At 38.7% G+C, this 22,258-nt stretch overlaps 2 protein-coding genes across 27 annotated transcripts in view; one reads left to right on the top strand and one right to left on the bottom strand.

Moving 5' to 3' along the window:
* Window positions 1-934: 934 nt before the first annotated feature.
* NSUN7 (NOP2/Sun RNA methyltransferase family member 7) lies at window positions 935-15,864 on the top strand. Its single transcript, XM_054203036.1, has 11 exons — window positions 935-1,133; window positions 1,519-1,577; window positions 2,792-2,922; window positions 4,114-4,266; window positions 5,289-5,472; window positions 7,069-7,279; window positions 7,849-7,992; window positions 8,709-8,810; window positions 9,355-9,472; window positions 13,040-13,157; window positions 14,746-15,864. The coding sequence occupies exons 1-11, from the start codon at window positions 935-937 to the stop codon at window positions 15,385-15,387; spliced, it is 2,061 nt and encodes a 686-aa protein (XP_054059011.1). The 3' UTR covers window positions 15,388-15,864.
* The window catches only part of APBB2 (amyloid beta precursor protein binding family B member 2), a 192,528-nt gene continuing 186,096 nt past the window's right edge, over window positions 15,827-22,258 (bottom strand). For all 26 annotated transcript variants that reach the window (XM_054202423.1, XM_054202427.1, XM_054202445.1 and 23 more), the window contains one exon: window positions 15,827-21,778. In XM_054202423.1, coding sequence (XP_054058398.1) covers window positions 21,611-21,778 — 168 coding nt within the window. In that variant the 3' untranslated portion in view covers window positions 15,827-21,610. The remainder of the gene's footprint in view (window positions 21,779-22,258) is intronic.

Genomic DNA, 22,258 nt, shown 5'->3' with positions numbered 1-22,258 from the left:
TGTCTAGATGTGGCACTTCAGGGCATGCTCTAGTGACAGAGATTGTAGGTTGTTTGGTTGGACTTGATGATCTCAAGGGTCCTTTCCAACCATGAAGATTCTATGATTCTATTTGATTGTTAATGTAAGACATGTAGAAAATTTAAGAAATGCACATGGGCTTATGGAGAGTTGGATAATGTCATCAAAGACTGTCAGAATGGATTTCCTGCTTTTAAAATTGTGGTGTTCAGGTAATACCTTAAATACGTTAACACTTAGTTGATCTTTATTATCCATTTTTAGGAACAGATATGCAGTATAGTTGACAAGCATGTGGAATTCACTGCAACTCTTTTCAAGATGGTTCTTTGGAAGAGACAATGTCTGCTTTGAAATTTCTGTAGTGTCTTTTTATTAAAGGAGAATTCCTAGTAAGAGATACAATTCTGTCTGCAATAATAATGCTTCTTACTAGACACAGAGAATCAAATCTCTGCATATAGCCTGCTTTGGATCATTTATTGTAAAGCAGTGGCCTCTTTTAAACAAGTGACCAGTCTTTGTATCTGCATTATTGAAAATAGATAAGGTAAGAAAACTATTAAAAATACTTCTCTACTATATGTAAGATGATAGGCGTGTAGAAGTATCGATGGTATAAGTATATATGTATTTGCAGGACTAGAGATTAAAAAAGAAAATAAATTCTATTGAAAACCTGAAAATGAAGGGAAAAGTATATTCTAGCGAAAGAAAAAGTCATAATTCAATACAAACTTTGTTTTTTGCAGAGGCAGCAGGAGTGTGACTTGCACTTACACAATCGGCAACTGGAAAAATGCTAGGTTCTAAAAGTAACTTGGTGTCTTTACATGAGGATGTTACAAATGATACTTCAGACTTGAGTGAAAAGAAAATTTCAGATGAAAAAGGATCTGTTGAGAAAAGAACAATGACTCTGATTGAGAAGAATGGCTATCATGACTCCGTATACATAAACGCAGCTAAGATTTTTCAAGGCATTCATACTAAAAAGCATAAGGATAGAATACTGGTGCGGTATGGGGATGACTCAGTATCTCCCATGCTGACTTTTAAAGCTGAGTATTTCCAGCGTGTATCTTACGAACTGGCGTTCAATGCTCTAAAATGTAAGTACAAAACTTTTCCAAGAATTGCCAACAGAAATGATGCAGCAGAGAAAATATGGAAAACCAAAATGTTTAGTTTCTGCCTGACAGCAGAGATCTGGGGAATTTTTTGTTAAACCACAGGTTACTACTAGACTACTTGTATTCCTCAAATATTTAAATATATCTAAGTGTTAGCATTTTGTGAAATCAAACATTTAAACTCTATACTTTTTCATGTAAAGGAATTATGCTTGTTTGGAGTTGCTAGTGTTTGTGATTGAATTTGCCCTAAATTTTCATGATGTTTAAACTTTCAGCTTTTTCTTTGGTGGTTTATAAGTTTTGGTTTTTTTACTTCCGTAGATTTCATAATGCAACTTGTCGATATTTTCTTTTTTTGCAGATCAAGATCTTCTTGAAGAAATATTGTTAGATAGTTGTGTTTACCCGTGCCACTCAATAGTAAGTGAGGACTTTTGTGAGGAAATAAATTCTGTATTTTCTGAGTTGATGTAATTAGAATCTTTTCTGAGGATTCAAAGAAAGAAGGTAGGAGAGTGAACTGCTTACTGCAGTGTAATACTGGATGTTATGTTGTCCATGAGCCTTTCCATGTCCATGTGCTTTTCGTCCCAGCTGTGTCCCTGTGTGAGTGGGGAAAAAAGTCATGTTCCATGTTCCCTTCTCGTCCCTGGGAGTTGTAAAGCGTGGAGTGAACCCCATCAGACAAAAGAATGCATTGAACCCGTGTTTCATTTCCTGGGCAAACTGTATTGTGTACAAATATTGTACTGTACTGGCAAAAATTGGTCCAGCTTACTCTCTCAACATGCTTTCCTGCTTTGCCGTGAAAAGAAAATCTAGAGCTGGCAGAGTAGTCTGCTGTTCTTTCCAGTTTAGTCTTTCATGCCTTTGAAAATTACAAAATGAATTTGAGCTAATGTTATTTGTGGAGATTGATGTGAGCAGGCAAATGATCTAACAGATTTGATTTTTGGCTTGTTTTCGTAAGGAAGTAAGACTTATGTGCTGTCTTTTTGTGTTTGGTGGTATTTCCCCAATAATTTGAGTTTTCTAGCTAATTTCAGTCATATTTCTGAGAAAGGTAAGAATTTTCGAAGGCATAAGAACTGTAGGAATTTCATGAAAAGAGGTAGACAGAAGTAACCAAAGTGCTGTTAATTACTGTCCCTAAGAAGGAGATGGTCCATCTTTTAAAACATTTAGACACGGGAAGAAGATTTTACATATGTCTTAACTGCAGAATGGTTATTATAACTGAGCTTATCAGTTGTTATATACCGAAGAATCCCACAGGAGACAAATTGGTAGACAAGAAGTTTTTGTTAGCTTAGCTATTCAAGGAACTACTTTATGAGGAGAAAATAATTTCAAAGTTTAAATTCTGATAACATTAAAAGTTGTTAAGATACAGTATGTTATCTGTGTGTCTGGAGAATGTTTTAAATTTTGATAAGCTAAAGAACTTTTAGGTTGTGTATCTGAGTTTTTAAAAAACTCCTCAGTGTTTTACTAACTCTGTGAGGAATTACTTTAATATTCTTACAAATCAGCATTTCAGTCATTTTAATGCCTCTTAATGGGAGACTGCTGTTTTTGCAGAATTAAGGCATGCTTTGTGTCACTTTGTCTATCCAGTTGCTTTTGTGTTGCAGCCAGATGAATTAACCAGCTTGCTTGTTGTGATGCTTTATGACCTACAAGAGCGAAAGTTTCAAGCACGAGAGATTTTTGATGAAGAGGAACCTGTAGCAGAAGTTCGGAAAATAGAGCATTATTTATACAGGTACACATGCTGAGAACTTTTTGTTGATATATATTAGCAAAAATACAGATTTGTATAACCGGTGCCTTTTTTTTTTATAATTGTCAACATTACAGATGTCTTTTCACCTTCAAATTTTGTGGGCTTTGTTTTTATTTTTAATGAGAACCTAGTTTGAAGGGAAACTTTCATATTCCTATAGTTAAAAATACAGATAACAAACCGTCTTTATATTGTGGATCGTTTTGCTAGAAAAAGGTGTCTTCTTTTGGACTTATTGAAGCTTTTTCCGTACAATTTTACAAAAGAAATGAAATACTCAGTAAACATTCATAAATATGAGTGTAACAGAGTCAAGAGGTCATGGAATGGAATAATATCAAGTTAATTATCAATACTACGATTATGGAACTTCGTTAAACATTATTTTAAATAATGAGAAGAAAAAAAGAGGATATGTAAAATAATAATTTTACATATTATTCAAGTATTTATTTAGTCAGTCTGTTGATGAACTCAGCAGGCATTTGTTGGACGAAATTGTGTTGCTGCTGGATTTAGAATAACCCAAAAAGTTAATGAATATCATAAGTGCAAGGTATTCCTGGAGGGCAGTAAGTAATATACCTTGACACCTGAAGTAGCTCACCAGCAACTTTTACTTGCTTTGAAGTATCACGTATCAAGATTATGCATAAAGCTTGTGGGACGAAAAGACTGGGAATATTTCCTCTGAGATCTTCAGGTAATAAGAATAAAACTGACTCCTGGTTGCCATCATGCTTGTGTTGTTTCTGTACACGTTTAGAGGTCAGCTTTCATCAAACGCTCATTCTGCACATATATGTATTTATATCTTCAAACACACAAAAACCCCTGATGATTGTATTCTGCAAGTCACAGCTGCAAAACATACTTGCTTCTTTTTTAGCTGTCTGAGAAAATTGATGTATTTGAGAGTCATCCGTCATAATTCCAGTCCCATGTGCATTTAAATGAAACAGTCTTAACTTTGTACTACTACCTTGCATCTGCTGTTTTCTGGGGTAGAAAATGTCCTGTAACTGTGTATTTTCTGTAGCAGCTTGCAAAATCAGGCCTCACTTTTGGTTTTGGTCTCTGAGCAAGAGTGTGTTGTAATATAAATGTTTATTGCAATAGTCCTATGCAGTATTTCTAAAACTTACTGAACTTGTGACTATGTTTTTGTAGTTTTCGGACCAAGTTGGCAGCTGCGCTAGCAAGATGTCGCATCAAACACGATGCTCTTTCAATTGAATGCTTTCTACCAGAAACCATACGGAAGCAGGCACAAAGGGCTTCTGCCTTACCTTTATGTGTTTGGATAAACACATTTAAAATCAGGTAAGGTCTTTAAAGTATCATCTAATATTGACGGTTTTACCTATGATGTAGTTTACTACACACTTGTTTTAGAGTTTCCAGGTGGTATTATTACCAGTAATTTAAGTTTCTTATAGTAAATTCTGCTTATCCAGTGACATGCGTTATGTTTGTTTGTAGTTTTTATATATCGCAGTGATGCTATTCATAAACTGTAAAAAAGTTGTGAAACAGTTTTTCTTCCTCTTCTCTTGCTTTTGTGGGTCTTTCACCAAATAAATGAGGAAATAAAGTTAGAAGAAACTATATGAGTAAAATTGTGACGAAAAATAAGAGATTATCCTGTTACCTCTTTTGTTACACAGGTAATCCATTCTGTTATGTTTTCAAGAATTTTGTTTTCATATTCTTGTTTTGGATCAGTGTTCTGTGCTTAGTTTATAGGCCCTTCAAGATATCCTCTGGTTGTGATTTTGCAACCCTTAAATAAGACTGAACTAAAAGCCGCAGTATTACATTTAATGTACCACATAAGCTTATGGCACTGTCTGCAACTGTATTTCAAGACACAAGTCTTCATGTATATACCTTTAAATCTTTATGACATTTGAATTGCAAGCCTCAGCATTTATGCTTTCATTACATTTACACAAGGATTATTTCAGTTATCAGACATAAATTAATTGGTGAGCTGGGGTAGATTGGAAGCAATTGAAAGAACTAACCTATTTCAGCAGTAAATTTGCTACGGTGTCTCCTGAGCACATGGACATTTATGTTTTGATGCTTTGAATCATCCTCTGGAGATGCATGCCTCTTTCTTAATTTATTTTATCAGACTTATTAACTTAATTGTTTCAAACCAGAACTTATATGCCTAAAATAGAGTGAATTCCCCTCCTGTCTTTGGCAGTATTGCATTTTATATACAACTACGTATACACACACTAATAAAATAGAAGGCAAAAATCCATATAATCAATGTGGACTATATTGCTTAAGTAACTGTTGTATAGTTAATGGTCGGAATTATATTTTAACAGCCTTCAAGATGTTTTTGGAGATTTGAAGAAGAAGGGATTCACAAGAGTTGAATCTGTGTCAGACTTAGACTGTTATACATACTGTATGGACCAACATTGCAACGATGTCTTGGTTTTTCCTTCCTCTCTTAAAGAAGAACTGCTTAATTTAGATCTTTTTGCAGATTGCAAACTCTTACTGCAGGTGAGTGATGTCACCCTTGAGTAATACTGAAATATTCAGCAAACTGAAATAACGCTTTGCACTAGAATGAGGTCAATGTATTGTGTGACTGTCCTATTAAATCAGTCAGGCAGCAACATACACTCAAAAGGTTTTGGATGTTTTTAATAATCAGGTTAGAAACTCATTCACTTAATAAATTTACCTTGCAAATGTTAATGCTTATAGTTGGTATCTATAATTAAATTAGTAAAATGTATTAAATTTAATCTTAAAACTGTTGGAATAAACATCAAAAGTGGTCAAAGAGGCAGTCTGAAGACCTGAGGAAAGCTTCCATGTAACTCTACATGCATTACCCCCAGTTAGTAGATAATGGTATGCTGATATTATAACATCTCTTCCTCCTCAGCTGCATATTTGTGATGGAATGATGGCGCTTCTTTGTATTTTGCGCAGTGTGGTTCCTAAATCTCCATAAACCCCACTGTTTTTTTCCTGACTTGGCATCATTAGCCTCTCCAGGCAAGGTTGGTCGGAGGTTCCTGTTGTAGGGCGGTGGTTTGGAGCCACCCTGCAACAACACACAACCACAAATTACCTAAAGTGCCTGATGGTTCTTGAGCGCTTAGCATAAACATTTCAAAGGGCATTTTCACTTGATGCGTAGCATTTTCTGGCAATTTTAGCCTGAAAATTTATTACCCAACTTACAAAGTAAATCTGAATATCTCATTTCAATGTGTATATTTTGAATGGAAGACTTACAGAAAAGAAGCATAGATGACAACCCCATAGGTCACCAGAACAAATTCTGAGTATTACTGTTTAAGCATATTCAAAGTCAGGAAATGGAACCGTCAAAAACTCTGTCTCTGTGTGGTGGGGTAGGGTGGTACTTGAATGGCATAACTAGATAACGTGGACATTAATGTGAACTTCAGGGTTTAGCTTTCTTTTTTTTTTCCTTAACACCAGTATTTGACAGATTTGGTGCAAGGCTTGGTACCCATGGTCCACATCTTCACTCTTTGCCTCTTTGAGTAATTTGATGGAGATAATGTTTGATATGTATCTGTCTCTCTCTTCAGCATCTGTAGTGTGAGATTACTTACTCTTGTAAATGCGCTTTCTGTATTCAGATCTGCCTCAGTGTTCAAATTTCAGCAAAATCTTAGTTTTTGATCTGTAAGGGCTTAATTTCTCCTATAATTATCAAGAGCTGTGTGAATAGTTCTGCGTTTCTCTCTCGAGCTGAGGATGAATTTTGCATATTGTGGCCTATATTTGTCTTTTCTGGAATTGGCAGTCATTAAGAGTTCCTCCTTATGGGGATGATAGGCGCTTAACATTTCTTTTCACCTATAGATATTATGCTTTCGTATGCATTAGTCAGAATTAAATTATTTAAATTTAGTGAGTTTAACTTAATAAGATGCTTGGTTTTGTACTTTATTTAATTCTGTATTAGCAGCTATCCATGATTTGTTTTTCTCCTCCCCTCTTTATAGTTTGTTGTGGAAACAATGAAATCCTTTCCTAGTTTGGAAAGGAAAATTGGCACTCACAGAAACAAAACTAGTTGGTCAGATTTAATTTTGTGTCATTATTTTCTAGGATAAGTCTCGCAGCCTCGCTGTACACTCTGCGCAGGCACTGTTGAATACGGACGATGACATTATAGTGGCTCACGTAGGTTCCCATCTGACCATTGCCCATATGTCAGCGCTGACAATTCACAGCACATCCAGAATTTTTGTTTGTGGTGTAAAATCTTCAGCAAAAGCAGCTGAACTGAGGAACTTGTTCAGTCCCATGGGATGTGAAAGTAGGTGTTAAAACAGTTGGTATGCATGAAGTATTGTAATGTAGATGTTTGTGATATCTACAAATATGACATACTTCTGTCGGGATTCAGAGATCTCTTGTTTGAGGATTTGGGGAGGGCAGTAACAACTTATTTTTTCGACAGGGTAAACTGACAGCTCCTCAGCTATAATCACGTTAATGAAAGGTTGCAGACTAACCGTCAGATATGCAGGCTCCTGAAGTGTCAGTGAAGTTTTCCATATAAGTAGTAACTGTACAGTGGTTGGTGTAGCTGGGAATTTTTGGGTCCATTTACTTGGTGTCCTGGCTGTTGCTTTCAGTCTGATTTTCACCTGTTTAATCAAATTGAGTGTTAATCAAAACCACATGCACTTATCTGGTTTACCTGGAGGACACAATCAGAACAGAATACAAGAGGACTTTGGAATCCCGTTAGCAGACTTTTCCGTGGAATGAAAGTCTAGTTCTTCAGTCCCTTTGAAATCAGTGGGACGTACTTTTGGAGTATCTAGCTTTATGGAAGTCTGTGTAACACTGCAGTCTTGTGAGTTTTTCCCTTTTTTTCAGATATTCAGTTGTTACATGAAGACTTCACTGAGATTGAACCAACAGACTCGAGACTTCAAAATGCGAAAGTTGTTTTGCTGCTACCACGATGCTCTGGGATGGGTGTTGGCAATCCAATAGACTTTATTGTAAATGAACACGGAGGTAACGTTTGACACAATAGCTACCTTATACTTTCTGCTAGAAATAGTATTCAAGTCTTGTGGTCTGGACTTCATAGCTGCTTCCGTAAATCATATAATTTTATAAAATACTCTTCCTTTTACATTTTTAACTACTATAAAACATATATATTAAATAACTTGCATAATTCTGTATGTGTAATGTATATGCAGGCTACTATGGAAATATAAAAGAAGAAATAAATTACACACATGATTTTTCCACAAAAAGCGAGCAAGAACGTATTTAGCCTAAAACAAAATCTTTCTAGGTGGCACTGAAGGATTAAGAGTATTTCGTAAAGGCAATTTCAAGTTGATAGTATGAAGTTTGAGGGTTATTCTGGGGAGCAGAGCATGTATAGTTTTTCTTTTAAAGTAAAAAGAGTATAGGTAGAACACTTATTTCAAGATACCAATGAGTATATATAATTTTCCCTTGTTACATTCCTTTATTATATAGTGTATAAGTACACTGTACAATTTTCATTAAATAGAAACAAGTAAGAGACAGTAGTAAAGTAAAGGTAAAGAAGGAAAGAACCATTGAGGCATTCCTTGGTATTCTAATTCATAAAACCTACCTTCCCACTGCTCCAGGAATAAACAGGTCTGTTATCAAAGCGTTTTCTACAAACAGAGGAATTTTAAGACACTAATACAAGTTGCATTAATAAATTTACAACTCTTTGCATTTAGATGCAGGATTGCTAAGAGACCTTTTCCAAGGATCTGTATCTGAGGATAAACTCAATACTCTTGCTGAGCGGCAGCTTAATGAGTTGATGCACGCAATGAAATGTAAGTGTGCGAGCTCTTGGATTTCTGGGAACATCTTGTGCTGTCAAGTCCACTGTACTGCCACCGGTTTTCATATAGTTAAAAATACACTGGTTGCTCTATTAGTTATCCGTAAGTGTGTAACCAAACCCCCTAAATAATGATCTCCTCAAGTTTAAAGGTATATTTGTGTCCTAGTATTCACCATCCATTAATACAATAATCTTCAGCGTTGTGTAGAGAACTGGCTTAGTCACACTCTGCCTTGGAAAAGTAAATGTAGCCTGACACCACTGTCATGCTGCCACTTTCTTCCCCCCTCCTTTGGCAGCTGTGTGAAAGGACTGGATACAGCCCTGAATTTCTGCTGAAATCGGCAAATATTTGAAAAGGTTTTCATTATTAAAAAACAGTAGAGATGGAATGCTAATGTGTGCAGGAGGATATATTTTATTGGTAAAAACGACGTCCAAGCATAATTCTTATGCTGGTTTCAGTCCTTATTAAACCTCTGCGTGTATGAAGAATTTGAACAGTAGAAAATTTTTTTTTCTTTGTTTTGTAGTTACCAAAGTACAAGCTATTGTTTACTGCACTTGTTCGGTGTACCCAGAAGAAAACGAACTAGTAGTGAAAAAAGCACTGGAATCTGGAGTGGAAGGAAACAAACTGCAACCATATAGGTATGGAATAAGTAGTTTTGTCTATGGAAAAATTAAGTATAACTTTAAATTGTAGCATAATTCTTATCCTAGGCTGATCTGTGTCTTGCATTAGATGTTTAACATTGAAAATAGTTTTTTGCCTCCTCTCATTCCATTCCTTTTGACGTTAGGAGAGTACTAAGTAGCATCCTCTTGACTCTTTCATCTAATATTTTTGTTCCCATCTGAAATTGAGATGGGAGGAAAGCATCACTGGTTGGAAATAACATTGTGGTGAGCTTCTGATAGAGCTATTGCTCTCATCCCATTGGTATTCAGAGAACGAAGCTAGTTTAGGATAAAAAGGAGACTAGAACTTGCTAGCATCCCCTCAGCTTCTCACCTGGAACAACCAGTTTCAAAGGAAAAAGAAACCAAGTCTTAAAATAATACAGAAGAATAAGAACCTCTGCTGTAGGGTTGCTCGTCCCTGTATTCAGAAGAATGACTTTTGGGGGGGGACAGGTTACAGTAAGAGAACATCCTGTGCAATCATGACAAATACAAATATGTATGAAAAAATTACGTGTGTTGTACAATTTATATGTAGTTCAAACCTGTCAGCTGTCACCCCCGTCAGCTGGAACAATTGTTAAAAGACTGATGGGTACTTTTCTGGATTTTCCTTTCAGTCATAGCAGACAAATGCAAACAGTTGGCACTTGCTTGCACAGAGATATAATAGTTGATTACAGGATGCAGGTTAAAAGAGTTTATGTTGCCAAAAGCACAGGAGAATGATACTGTATTTTTAAATTTTTATATTATCTTAGATTATGTTAATAACTTGGCCAGCGTGGGGAAAGGTACTGTGGCTCAAGATATCATAGAATCACAGAATAGTTTGGGTTGGAAGGGACCTTTAAAGGTCATCTCGTCCAACCTCCCCTGCGACGAGCAGGGACATCTTCAACTAGATCAGGTGGCTCAGAGCCCCGTCCAACCTGACCTTGAATGTTTCCAGGGATGGGGCATCTACCACCTCTCTGGGCAGCCTGGGCCGGTGTTCCACCACCTTCATTGTAATTCAGTGTGGTTAAATTTTGCGTGATTAAAATGGTGTTAACTGGGGCCGTTCCAAAGAATTTTAAAAATAGGTATCATCTTATGCACAATGTTAAGATACAGTACAACAAAATGCATCTTCTTGCAAATCACCAATAGAAAAGAGCAGCCTGCTTGAATTTTTATGCTAAATGGGATGAAATCAAGGTATGTCATGCCGACGATGCTCTGCTAGTCCAAAAGCATTTATGGACTCTTGTTGTAAACTGTGTTTTCCTTTGGGTTTTAAATTTGTGAAGTCTGCCTGCCTTGACCTCTATGCGGCTGTTACTCTATGGGGAGAACTAGGGGGACCTTGGAACATAATGGTCTCTGAATTATTTAAATGTGAATAGTACATACATTCATGATACATATAACAGAATTTGTGTTAAAAAAAATTCTGAGATTTTTTTTTTTTCTGGAGCTTTAATTTTTTCAGGAAAAAATCCCCCCTTGTCTAAAACACCTCCCCTCCCCCTGAAGCCAAAACAAAATCTGTTGTGTTTTGCAGAAACATGAGTCTTGTCGTACCACCAAATTATACTTTTACTTTCAAATACAAGGCAATCTCCGATGGTAAGAAAGGGACAAAAAAATTACATTAGGATTTTTGCAGGCCTGAGCAAATTTGTGACTGAAGACTGATTGAACTTCGTAACTGACAATTCCGGAATCGGTTTCTCCTTCACTGTCACACGCGTATCTTGGATGTTTTCATGCATAGTTCTTGCTACGATAAAGCTGCTGGAAACCAGCATAAACAGAGCAGTAATAGAACACCATAAATAAAATATATAGTGCGATTATGGTTGTCTTAAGATGAAAGCTCAAGCCATTTAAGATGCACGTACAACTTACACAGTTTGCGGTACGCTTTCCTTAGAATGAATTAGGTAACTTACTTGACTAAAAGGATGCAGGATAGAAAGAAAAAACGTGTTGCAGAATTACTAGCCCCTGTGTTCACAGTAGTGGTTTTGAGAGGCAAGTTATACTAATAAAACATCCTGTGTGATCATCACATCTACTTAATATTAATTTCCTTTTCCAAGAAAATACGGGGCTTTCAGGAAACTCTTATGCCAGTTGTGTTCATGTGTGTTTTATCTTTTGGGATTACTCTGCACTGCTGGAGTGTTGCCTGACAAAATAAGGCCATACTGGAGTTTGGCGGCATAGAGCTGCTCTTAGGACTGTGACATCGTAAAGGTGATTTCAAACATGTACCCACTGTCTAAGCTGAGTTTACCTTGAGGATGCGACAGACAGTTTATAGCAAAGGCTTTACCTTACGTGAGGGTACACATGGCAAATGGGTGGGTATAGATGAGAATCTAAACCATTCATGTGTGATAGGCCCTTTGGCCTATGAAATTTGAGTTAATTTCTGCATCAATTTTGAGGGTCAGACCATCTGTTAAAGAGATTCCTGGTAACAGTAATCTGTATACATCAGTCAAGATAAAGATTGTCTTTTTTTTTGCATTGAATGACCTGATCTAAAAGCAAAAATCTCCTATGTCATAGGACATAGTGTTTTATTTACTAATGCAAGGAGGATGTGGGCCTTGTAGTCTGTTTTACCAAGTTTCAGGGGACATAACAAAAAAAATCCAGAGAGGGACATACAAAAAAAAATCCAGATTACAGTGAAAACTTGGGAACAAACAGTTTTGCGGACTTCCCATTAGAAATGGGAAAGCCAGCCAAACCAGGATATTGCTTACAAATATTGAATGTATTTCTCTGTAACCATCTCGGAGCAAAGCTGTGTTTCAAGAGGATCAGCGGAGCACTGAGGAGGGGCTGTATCTTACAGTCCGCAGCAAGGTGAAGAGGAGGGGGTAAAAGATGCTTAAGGACATTCTGATAGTATTTTTCTGTACTGAAACAGCTTGGCAGGAATTTAGCAACTTTATGAGCCAAGTCCTTGAGGCCTGATAACAACAGGTAGGGATTACTGGAATACAGGGAGAACGTGAGAAAAGGCTGGTTCTTCCTTCCTTCCTTCCTTCCTGATGCATTGCAGAACTGTAAATTTGAAAAACAGCATTCAATTATTACAAATAGGCAAATTTTTCTAACCTAAGATTTTTAGCTTAGATTGATATATTATTTATTATGAGCATATCGTTAATAACTCAAAGTCAGCACTTCTACAATTTCTGTGTACTGCTCAGTGTTTTCAGAGCATTCCCCAACTTCATGGACAACTTGATAATCCAGGAATAACAGACCTGCAAAAGAACATAGTTAATTAGGTTCCCACATATTTATTATCTGGTGGCTAATTATTGGAAAAAATGGAAAAACCAGAATAAATTCTAAAAAGCTGAATTCTCATGTCTTCTTGAATTGCAGTTTTTTAAAATTAAGATAAGCCTCTATAAGACTATCATTAAAAGACATAATTTGGAAGTTACTGTTAATATATCCTTGTTTATTTCCTTTTATATTCTTAAAATGTTATTCTTCTGGTCATTTGTTTATTTTTTACAGGCTTATTCCTCCTGTTTTTTCTACTTGCAAGAATTCAGAGCCTTCCACTGAAACCTTTTTCAAAATGGAGCCATCAGAAATTTCCAGTGGCTGTTTTCTAGCTATTCTAGCAAGAAAGGTAAGCTAAGAAAACGACCATTTAAAAACATTTCACAGAAAAAGAGTATCGCCATTTTTCCACAAAGGAATATATGAAATTAAAGATTTAAAAAAAAATAAAAATCCTGGCTGTTCTTTAGTTGTCTTAAGAACAAAGGAGAGGTGAGCAATCGAAATGTGCCACCTCCAGAGTTTTATGCGGAGTGCAGGCTTCCGACATGTGCCTTTTCTTCTGGAGCTGGTTGTGATCAGAGCGGTTTCTTGATCCGCGCCGGTGCTAGGAACGTCTAGGGGAAACATATTGTGGCCGTCACACCTCGGAGTGAAGTACGCAGCTTGATTAGACTCCTGATAAGTAGTGTTCAGTCGCGTTAGTTGTTAATGTCTGTATGTGTCACCAGGATTTGCCAGTATCCAAGCAGACAGTGTCACCTGGAGGGATTAAAACCTCATTATAATTTGACTAAAATAGGTATGAATATGTTTCCTTCCAAAACTAAGGCATATGCAAATCTGGCTTGAAAGGCAGGGGGCTTTTGCTGAGTAAACGGGAAAGTCTTGGCATGATTCCTGAGGAAAGGCCTTAAAGGGCTAGTTTGCATCTCTGAGCATCAACATTTTCCTGGGGCGCCTGAGAAAAGTAGGGCTTTTTTCACAAGAGGAAAGGGGGGAGCTAATTAGAATTTCATTGGAAATTAAAGATAGGAGTTTTGATTATTTGTACCACTTTCTGTCATACTGCAATTACAGCGCTTGAAAGAAGCTTATGTCATGGGGAGAATTAGAAGAGGAAGATTTTATTAGAGAATCACACACGAAACGCCTTTCAAGTTACCTATTATTGACTTCTTCTCAATGTAGAATATTTTTTAGCCTGGCTGCCTGAGCTAGTAAGTTTTAGTTATATCTGCCATATTCTCTCCCTCCACAGAAACACTTTTGTTTTGAATAATTTTTGAGTCAAATTCTAACACACAGAAACAATTGCTCCTCATGGCATCAAAGGCCATTTTTTAGGTGGCTCTGGAAAGAAGCATTTTCTGTGAGGCATAAAATGTGTACTGTGAAGCATATTTTCAACTGAAATTTCTGGTTTTCAGGTACCTACCCCTCTTCTTGGCTAGTTGTAAATAGTTTCTTCCCCATTGCTTCTCTTTACATCTTTGGATACTGACGTGGTTCCCAGGCAGTCTAGTTTGAGAGTTCTTTGTTTGTGTATCATGAAAAAGGATTTTCATTATCATGAAAAATATTCCTGTTTAATGTTGTTGATAATATTTCAGTATTTTAGTAATTGTTTCTGATACACACACACCCGGGTGCTATTACAGATGAGTTAGAGCGCGCGTCAGCGTGGGAGCTGTGTACTACTGTAGAGGGCAAAGTCAAAGCAAATGCTCAGCTACCATTTGTCACAGCACTCACGTTCTTAATGTCTTGAAGAAATAGTTTGGTGAGCATTTATCACGTGTGACTTAAGTCTTTCGGCTAGATTCTGCCATAGATTTCTCATGGATTAAATTCTGAGGAATTTTGGGATTACAGTATGGAATTTGCAGCTCTGTGTTGTGGCTTAGATTTATTGTTTTTTCCTTGGAAATTTTCAGAAAGATTCTTCTGAAAATGTGTCTGTTAAAGACATTTTGGCTCGTGCTGCATCAAAAGGACTACTAGAAGGCCTTCTTGCAGAAAAATCAAAGGAAGAGGAGAAAAAGCAACCGAAAGTAACACAACGCAGAAATAACGTTACTGCTGGTGGTATGAAGCTGAAGATTGCAGAGTTCCTTCACCGTCAAACTGTATCTAATACTAAGGCTGAAGTTTCCCTGCCTAAAGCAGTCAGTGACATACAACAAAAGAACGTCAACCTAACAAGCAGCTACCCTCAGCTGAAGAAACCCCTCAACCCCGTCTCAGACACAGCTTTGCCTAGAGCGCGGAAGCAAACATCTCCCGTGGCACCTACGGGCAAGGCCTGTCAGAGACAGACACTGGCTAGAAAGGCACACGCAGAACGGAAGAGGCTTGTGTTGAAGACCGTGGAGATTGTTTTGCCTCCAGTGATGACGCCATATGTAAGTCGGCAAGAAAACAAACCCAGGACATCAACTCATCCCTGCTTTCATGGCTGGACTGGAGCAAAGGGTGGTCGGGTACCTCCGCCGCCTTCGGGTGGGAGGGTACTTCCACCACCTCTGGCCAGAGCGGTCAAGCCAACGGTGCTCAGCCGGCCTCGACCATGGCTGTAAGACTCTTCAGACTTCGTCCCTACCTTTACAGAAAGGGTAAAGATTCCTGTATATATTAATACGCTTAGATTACAGTATATCTGTATGCAGGATAATCTTGCTGTGCAAAATCGATATATTTTGGGATATTTGCACAGAAATACCCATGTTAGCAGTTTTAAACTGGTAACTACACTTAAAGGGAATGCAGCACAGTGGCATAAGGCTGACAGACCATTAGGGGGTGAGATCAAAAAAACTACAGCTTCTTGCTGTGCACTTTCAAGTGACAAGTTAAAGTATACAGTTGTTTTTTTTCCCCTTGTGACCTGCATAGATGTGTAGGAATACTCAATTTCAATTTGATGGGGCTATTTCTCTTTACAAGTGCTAGATACCATTTCTGTAAGTTACTATTTAGACTGTGACACGTGGAAAGTAAGTCCCGCACAGAAAGCCAGTTAGCTCACCTTTATTTCTAAAAGTAGATGTGCACTTTTGTACAGACAGCTGGCTGAGGATGTGAAAGCCCTGGCACAGGCTTTCTGGTACTTGCTCCTTTGGTTTCTACTCAGGTGTGCTTCAAAATAGTAACAATGAAAAACTATATTCTCATGCTAAAAATACTGAATTGTCAACATAATGGTCATATCAGCCCACGTCACGGGTCACGACTGCTTTGCACCAACTTGCTTAACACAAGCAGTCTTAGTTGAAAAGAGCTGCGACTGGCAAAGTAAGTAAGTTATTTTTATAAATGGTATTGCTAGTCAGCCGGATAGTGACTGAACACAGAGTAGTCTGTCAAAATAGCTGTAGACTTCTAACCTCCTCTCTTTTGCTAGCAAATATAAAATAAAATAATCGTTTAAATATCTACAGTTGTGTTGTAATCTGAGCAGAGGATAAAAGGGACACATAGTGATACTTTTAACAAGAACCTGATTTAGTGTTAAATATGGACAGTATAAAGAAGGAAAGTGGCAAACAATGATGGAATGACTGTAAGAGGAACCCGAAGAGCTGTATTTATTTAGGTTTTACTGTTGCAGAAGTGAAACAAAGGCAGCATAGCAATACAGAACGGCAAACGCAGCCGTGGCCCAGAAGAGAAGTTTTCCTCTAGGCAATCATTTAAGATATTTGGCAAGAGCATTGCCAGTAGTGTCAACAATATGGTATGGAATCTTAACCTACTTGAGACTGGATGTAGACCCATCCGGAGAAAACATTTTAACATCTCTTTTTCTCCTCACCCACCCCAGTCAATGCAGCTGGCTCAGCGCTTCCTTTAGAAGAAGGGATGCGAGTGATGCTACACCAGCAGCGCAGACAGCTGGCTCTTGTTCATCAGACAAATGTTGCTGCTTCACTGAATTACTGAAAATTTCTTCTGGCGTTTCACTCTGAGCCAGCTGCCCTGTTCAAAGGCATCGCTCACCTGCTGTACGTCCCTGCGAGTAACCCCTCCTCCTTTCCTGTTCAGTAACAGGATGAACTCCCTCCACTCTTGTTTCTGAAACCAACTCGTAGGGATAAATCTAGACCTACGTCTAGACCTATGCATGCAATGTATAGAACTGAAAAAAAAATAAAAATCCCCATTTTTATTTCAAAACCATCTTGGAGGAGGAGATATTCTACATGTTAGATGAAAGGAATGGGCAGTAAGGAGATCTGTGGTTTTTTCAATATGATTGCTAAGTGCTTAAAATAGAGATTCTGCAGTTAGAGAACTAAACTATTTTTTAAATCAAAATCTGTATCATTCATTTATTAAATGTAATTAAAAATACTTCTAAATGAACATACATGTGTCTTATGTTAGAAGTTCTGCACTACTTAACGTAATACGCACCGTCATGTCCCACAGTTGGCCTGGTCTTGCTTTCAGGAGTCGTACAGAGGCTACACCAGTCCGAATCTCCCTGTCTTGCCAAGAACAGCGACGAGCTGGTTGTGAAGAAGTTGGTTGTGCAGGTCAGCAGAACAACACCTGGTGGCAACGCCGGGGGCTGACTGCAGACGGTTTGTAGGTAGAAGCCTGTGCGCTCAGTTCAATGGCTGAGTCAGCTCAATGACTTTTTACAGTACACCTGTATCTTATGTAAGTAATTTGCTGTACTCCAGCGAGGTACTTGTAATTTTCAACTCAAACCCGCTGATGCAGCTTTACAGATGAGTCCATTGTACTGCTGTTGCCTCTCAACAACCCGTCTGTTTTTCCCTCCCCTCCACCACAATTTGGAACAAAAGAAATAATCTCCCACTTTCATGGACTTCATGGACCAGTAACAGTTGAGACAGTCATTTTATGCAGCTAAATTTATTCTCAGAACAGATTACATTTAAATGTGGAGAAGTGGTCAACAGCAGGGAAAGGTTGTCCTTTTCGGGGTCAGTCAGGTGCTTGCTGTGAGACCGAGCTCTGCTAATAACCGGTGGGTGTTTCCTTCTTCCTGCTCTTAAATCAAACCTGCTTTTGCTGACTGCACAGCCCAAGTTTTAGCAATGTATTAATTAACCTGCCCGAGAAAGGAGTAATGGGGTTAATGGTAATGCTGTAAAGGCTGAGCCCATATTAGCTGTTGAAATAAGAAAGTTCTCTTTTCCGTGGGTGATTTACTAACAATTTCAGATCCCCAGTTAAATGATCTATGAAACGTTTGCTAAAATTAAAAGAAAAGGGATGTAGAACTCTCGATGACCCAGAAGTGGGGTAAGCCATGAGATGCTCCGCAGCTTTTCTTCCTCTGTCAGGAAAGGGCAGGTGACGGCAGTAGGCAGAGGTGACTACGAGCTCCTTTTGCTGCGAATGGATTCCCTGCCCTTCCACGCAGTTTTTGTGACTCCTGTTTAAGCGCCCTGCAGGTGGCCCCACCAGCCTTGTGTCTCCCCCACCCCGCTGCTCCCCTCCAGCTGGAACAGCTTAAATAAAACCTACAGCCAGCACTGCAGATTGCGAAAGAAAGGCTTTTTTTTTATCTGTTAGTTGCTGACCGTGAATATAAGTCTCCTTGCTTCCGCAAGGGAGCGTACTAATGACATGACTGACATTGTGATACTTGCCTCTAACTTACTACTCACATTGAAAAAAAAATTAAGAAATTAGCTTTGCTTTACATGGTTTTCCTACAGACGTCAATAAAAATGTGACTACAAATAATTACAAAGCCCGCCTTTTTTGAGGCAACCTATAGTGTACAGAGTGGAGAATGTTACAAGAGCACGTCCAGTAAAGACAATACATCAACATAATAATGCAGGATATTTCAGTAAAAATAGAATAAATAAAATAAAAATATTTTAAGCTGTATTTAACAGGTTAATTTAAAATATGGCATCAGACATACAAGGCATAGTGAACATGGCTGCCTGCCTACAGAATCACTAGGTATTATAAAAAAATGCATAGATAACTGAAGGGTCGCGATAACATCAACTAAAACAGCGGCAGTTGCTCCAACACACACACGTACCCCATACATACTTTTTTGGCCATGGGGAAAAAAAGTGTCTTAATATATTGTTTAACAAAAGATAACTGGCTTTGCAATATTAGGCTCTGATTCCGCAAACACCTGGGTGTATTTTTAATCTTTTGGAGAAGAAGGAGCTCTACTGAAGCAAAAAGGCCACATATAGCCAAGACCATTAAGCGCACCACTTAAATATTTGCAAAAGTCAACAGCATTTTTGTTAACAGACACCAAACTCTAAAAACATATATTGGGAAGTGACCTACGGCTTTGCAAACACCTTTCTGTCTTCTCCTCAGCCCGTCCTGCAATTGCACGCCCTTTGCTAGTGAAAGGTCACTAGATGTTCACAGCCTTGACACCACCCATGTAGGAGAACCTGCACGTTGCTGTTTGCCAAGCGCTGGCTTAGTTTTAAAGGCTCCGGATCTCTCCTGGGGAGAATGAGCACCGCGCAGATGCAACTACAAAATTTAATTCTACTGTTTAGAATTCACTGTCGTTGAACAGCTGCAAAGCCCAAATCCTGGCGCTTCCAGCTGGAACTTTTAAAATGACTCTGTCAAAAGTATTTTCTGTAATTTAAAACAAAATAAAGTTTGACTCGCTAGCATGATGATGGATAAGGAAGCTTTTCTCTCTCAACCTCACGATTCTACCAAAAGCCACCCATTTTGACAGCAGCCATGGCAGGAAGTGAGTTTTCCTGCTGCTCCCAGCAGAGGTCGCAGGGATCAATGCTGAACTAGCCAAGCACCTATGCACGCTGCCGTCTCCACGCCCCGAGATCTGGCCCCGTGGGCGGTTCAAACCATTGGTAGTGCCAGAAGGAGCGGGTTTGTTGGCATCCCCACGCCTGCCCGCTCTCCTGCCTACCTGCCATGAGCAGCTTCTCCTCCAGCTGGCCAAAGGAGGTGGTGCACAGCAGATGAGCAGGTGGTGAGCCTTGGGAGGGGAAACCATTGCTTCAGTGCAGAATCACGGTCAGAGAGAGACGCGAGATCGGTGGAGGATCCACTCTTCAGAGGGTATTCTCCAGAGCTAAATTTAATGACAACAGTTGCATAGCTAGCACTCAGCTGACACCTGCTCATACAGCAGGCCGAGTTTAGTGTAATGATTTCTCTGCATTTTTCAATGCAGAAATTTCTGGAATCCTCATTCTTTTCCCCTTGTGTTCCTAACTTGCTTTGCCCAGGTGCTGCTGTTAATTCCTTTAAACAAGGAAATAAAAAGATAATAGTTTGTTTGTAACAGTCTCTCACACAGTAAAATAAAAGAGGTCTTGTAATAACAACCTTGACGATGTTCTTTTAAAATTACAGTTATGACCAGATCTGCAGTCTTGGGGGACAGTTCAGAATTCGGAACACATCTATAAATGGAGGCAAAACATTTTTAACACTAGTTAAAAATATCTTTACTGTTCCATTTCCAAGATGCGTACCAATCTGCAGGTCTAGACAGAAGACGTCAGAGGCAGAGACTGAAGACGGGTAACTGCGTTTGAACGTGAGCCTGAGGTACAATTTTAAGGGGCAGCACCGGGCTGGCTTTGTCAGGGGCTGCGGGAAGTGGTGTGGGGATCAGAGCAATTGGATGACGCCTTTGGAGCAAAAGCACTAAAACTGGGTTGTACCACCTGAAGCACTATCCCGGGAGAAAACAGCCCTCTTATTTTGTCACAAGAGCATTAAAAGTAATGAAATTTCAGGGAATTTTGTAAATAACGAGGAACATGATGGTTCTTTCTGTGGCATGTTAAGTATTCAGCAACAAACTCTGAGGGGAAGGGGGAACGGTGCAAGCAGACGCTAAATCGAACATTTCGTCAAACACTCGTATGGATCGGGTATGGAACAGTTTAGTCTCAGTAAAAGTTTTAAGATAGTAAAATTACTGACTAGTTCCTTCTTGCTCCTGATTGGTATGAGCCCTGCGTGAAACAAATGGTATTTTTGATGAACTAATGACAGATTTAGGAGAATAAATTTAACAGCCAACAGGTGCGCTTGTAGACGTAAAGCTGAAAAGCTTCAGTGGATCACCCTGCAACTCAATCGCTGAAAACACCTCTGAGATTTTTCAGCGTTGGTTTCATATTAAACACGATTCTTCTCTAAGACCATAATGTATAACCAGGAGACGAAATGATGACACCATGATTCAAAAGCATGTCAGGGAGACGTCAAAGTGGTTGCTAGACCAATGCTGACGAACAATTTAAAACTAACAGGTGTAGTTCTGTAAAAAATAAAACTTGGTATTTAATCTACAGTAATTCGATGGTAGCTAATACTCGGTACCTACACTCCAGTGTTGAAAACAGAGCCAAGTGCTGTAGGATTTAAGATTGGTTTGTGACAAATCCAGCTCAAGACGGTGAAACTATCAACTCAGGCATCATTCACTCCAAGGACTTTAGCACGAGTTCACTGGGAGGGATGTGGCCATATTCTTTTTTTGTGTGTGTGTGTTTGTGAGTTTAGGCAATGTTCATGTATTTACAAACAAACAGACCTTCCATTGCTCATGATGTAACTCACTGACAGCAAAAAAAATTATTCATGCTTCTTTTCATATCACACGATGGTGGCAAGAACGAGAGAACATGCTTGTCTAACATTGTTTCGATAAGGGTAAATTCTCTGAAGACCAAGCATCAGCAATTTGAAATGGAAGGCCAGACATCGTCAGTTCATTTTCCTTAGTGTAGCTACTGTTATCTTCAGTTAAACGTCAGGAGAATCTTCCCTCTTACGCAGCTATGGCATCTCGGTGACCGGGCGTTTCTGTTTCAAAGTGTCAATGAGGGACAAGACTCCTCTTTTTACGTTGGTCGTAACTCTTCTGGTCACCGAGTCTGCAGGAGGTGGGGGCGGTCGGACTTTCTGGGAAGGAGGTCTGGCCACTAAGCACTTCTGATACCGCAACTGCAACAAAGCAAAACCAGTCTGCAGTCCTTACTGTATCCAATGCTTTCACGGAGCATTTAAATACGCTCTTAATACTTTCTCATGAAATACAGTCAAAATTCCATTTTGGCCGTGACAAACAGCCCAGCTGAAGTTAATGGGACACTGGTCTGTCAATTTGTGGGCAGAAACTGTTCATTAGCACTAAATTACATACTGAATCATATGAACAGCCCTTTGAAAACTAAAAAAATAAGTTTTCTGGGTTCAGCTGTTCTTGAACAAGGGTTATTTTCGCTACATTGTCACTGGTTTGGATAACACAACTCCCAGCAAAATGTTTTTCCAGCGTTAGGTAACTTGTGTAGCAAAAGAAAAGATTTCTGACTTAAAACAGATGTTGCAGAGGTTAGGAGGGGACATGATTAAAGGGGCCTTGTTCACTAAATTGACATTTCAAACTTAAAAACTTTGTGTTTTAATTAATCCAATATATCA

Source organism: Rissa tridactyla, chromosome 5, assembly GCF_028500815.1.
Source record: "Rissa tridactyla isolate bRisTri1 chromosome 5, bRisTri1.patW.cur.20221130, whole genome shotgun sequence".
Classification (NCBI taxonomy): Eukaryota; Metazoa; Chordata; class Aves; order Charadriiformes; family Laridae; genus Rissa; species Rissa tridactyla.
Note: the sequence above shows the minus strand (reverse complement) of the source record. Positions and strands in the feature narration are given on the sequence as shown.

Bases quoted from the DNA above. Each gene is read 5' to 3' on its own strand.
- NSUN7 (XM_054203036.1), top strand. From the start codon at position 935: ATGACTCTGATTGAGAAGAATGGCTATCATGACTCCGTATACATAAAC. The intron at 1,578-2,791 runs GTAAGTGAGGAC...TTTGTGTTGCAG, and splicing joins TTTACCCGTGCCACTCAATA to CCAGATGAATTAACCAGCTT. The intron at 7,280-7,848 runs GTAGGTGTTAAA...CCTTTTTTTCAG, and splicing joins CAGTCCCATGGGATGTGAAA to ATATTCAGTTGTTACATGAA.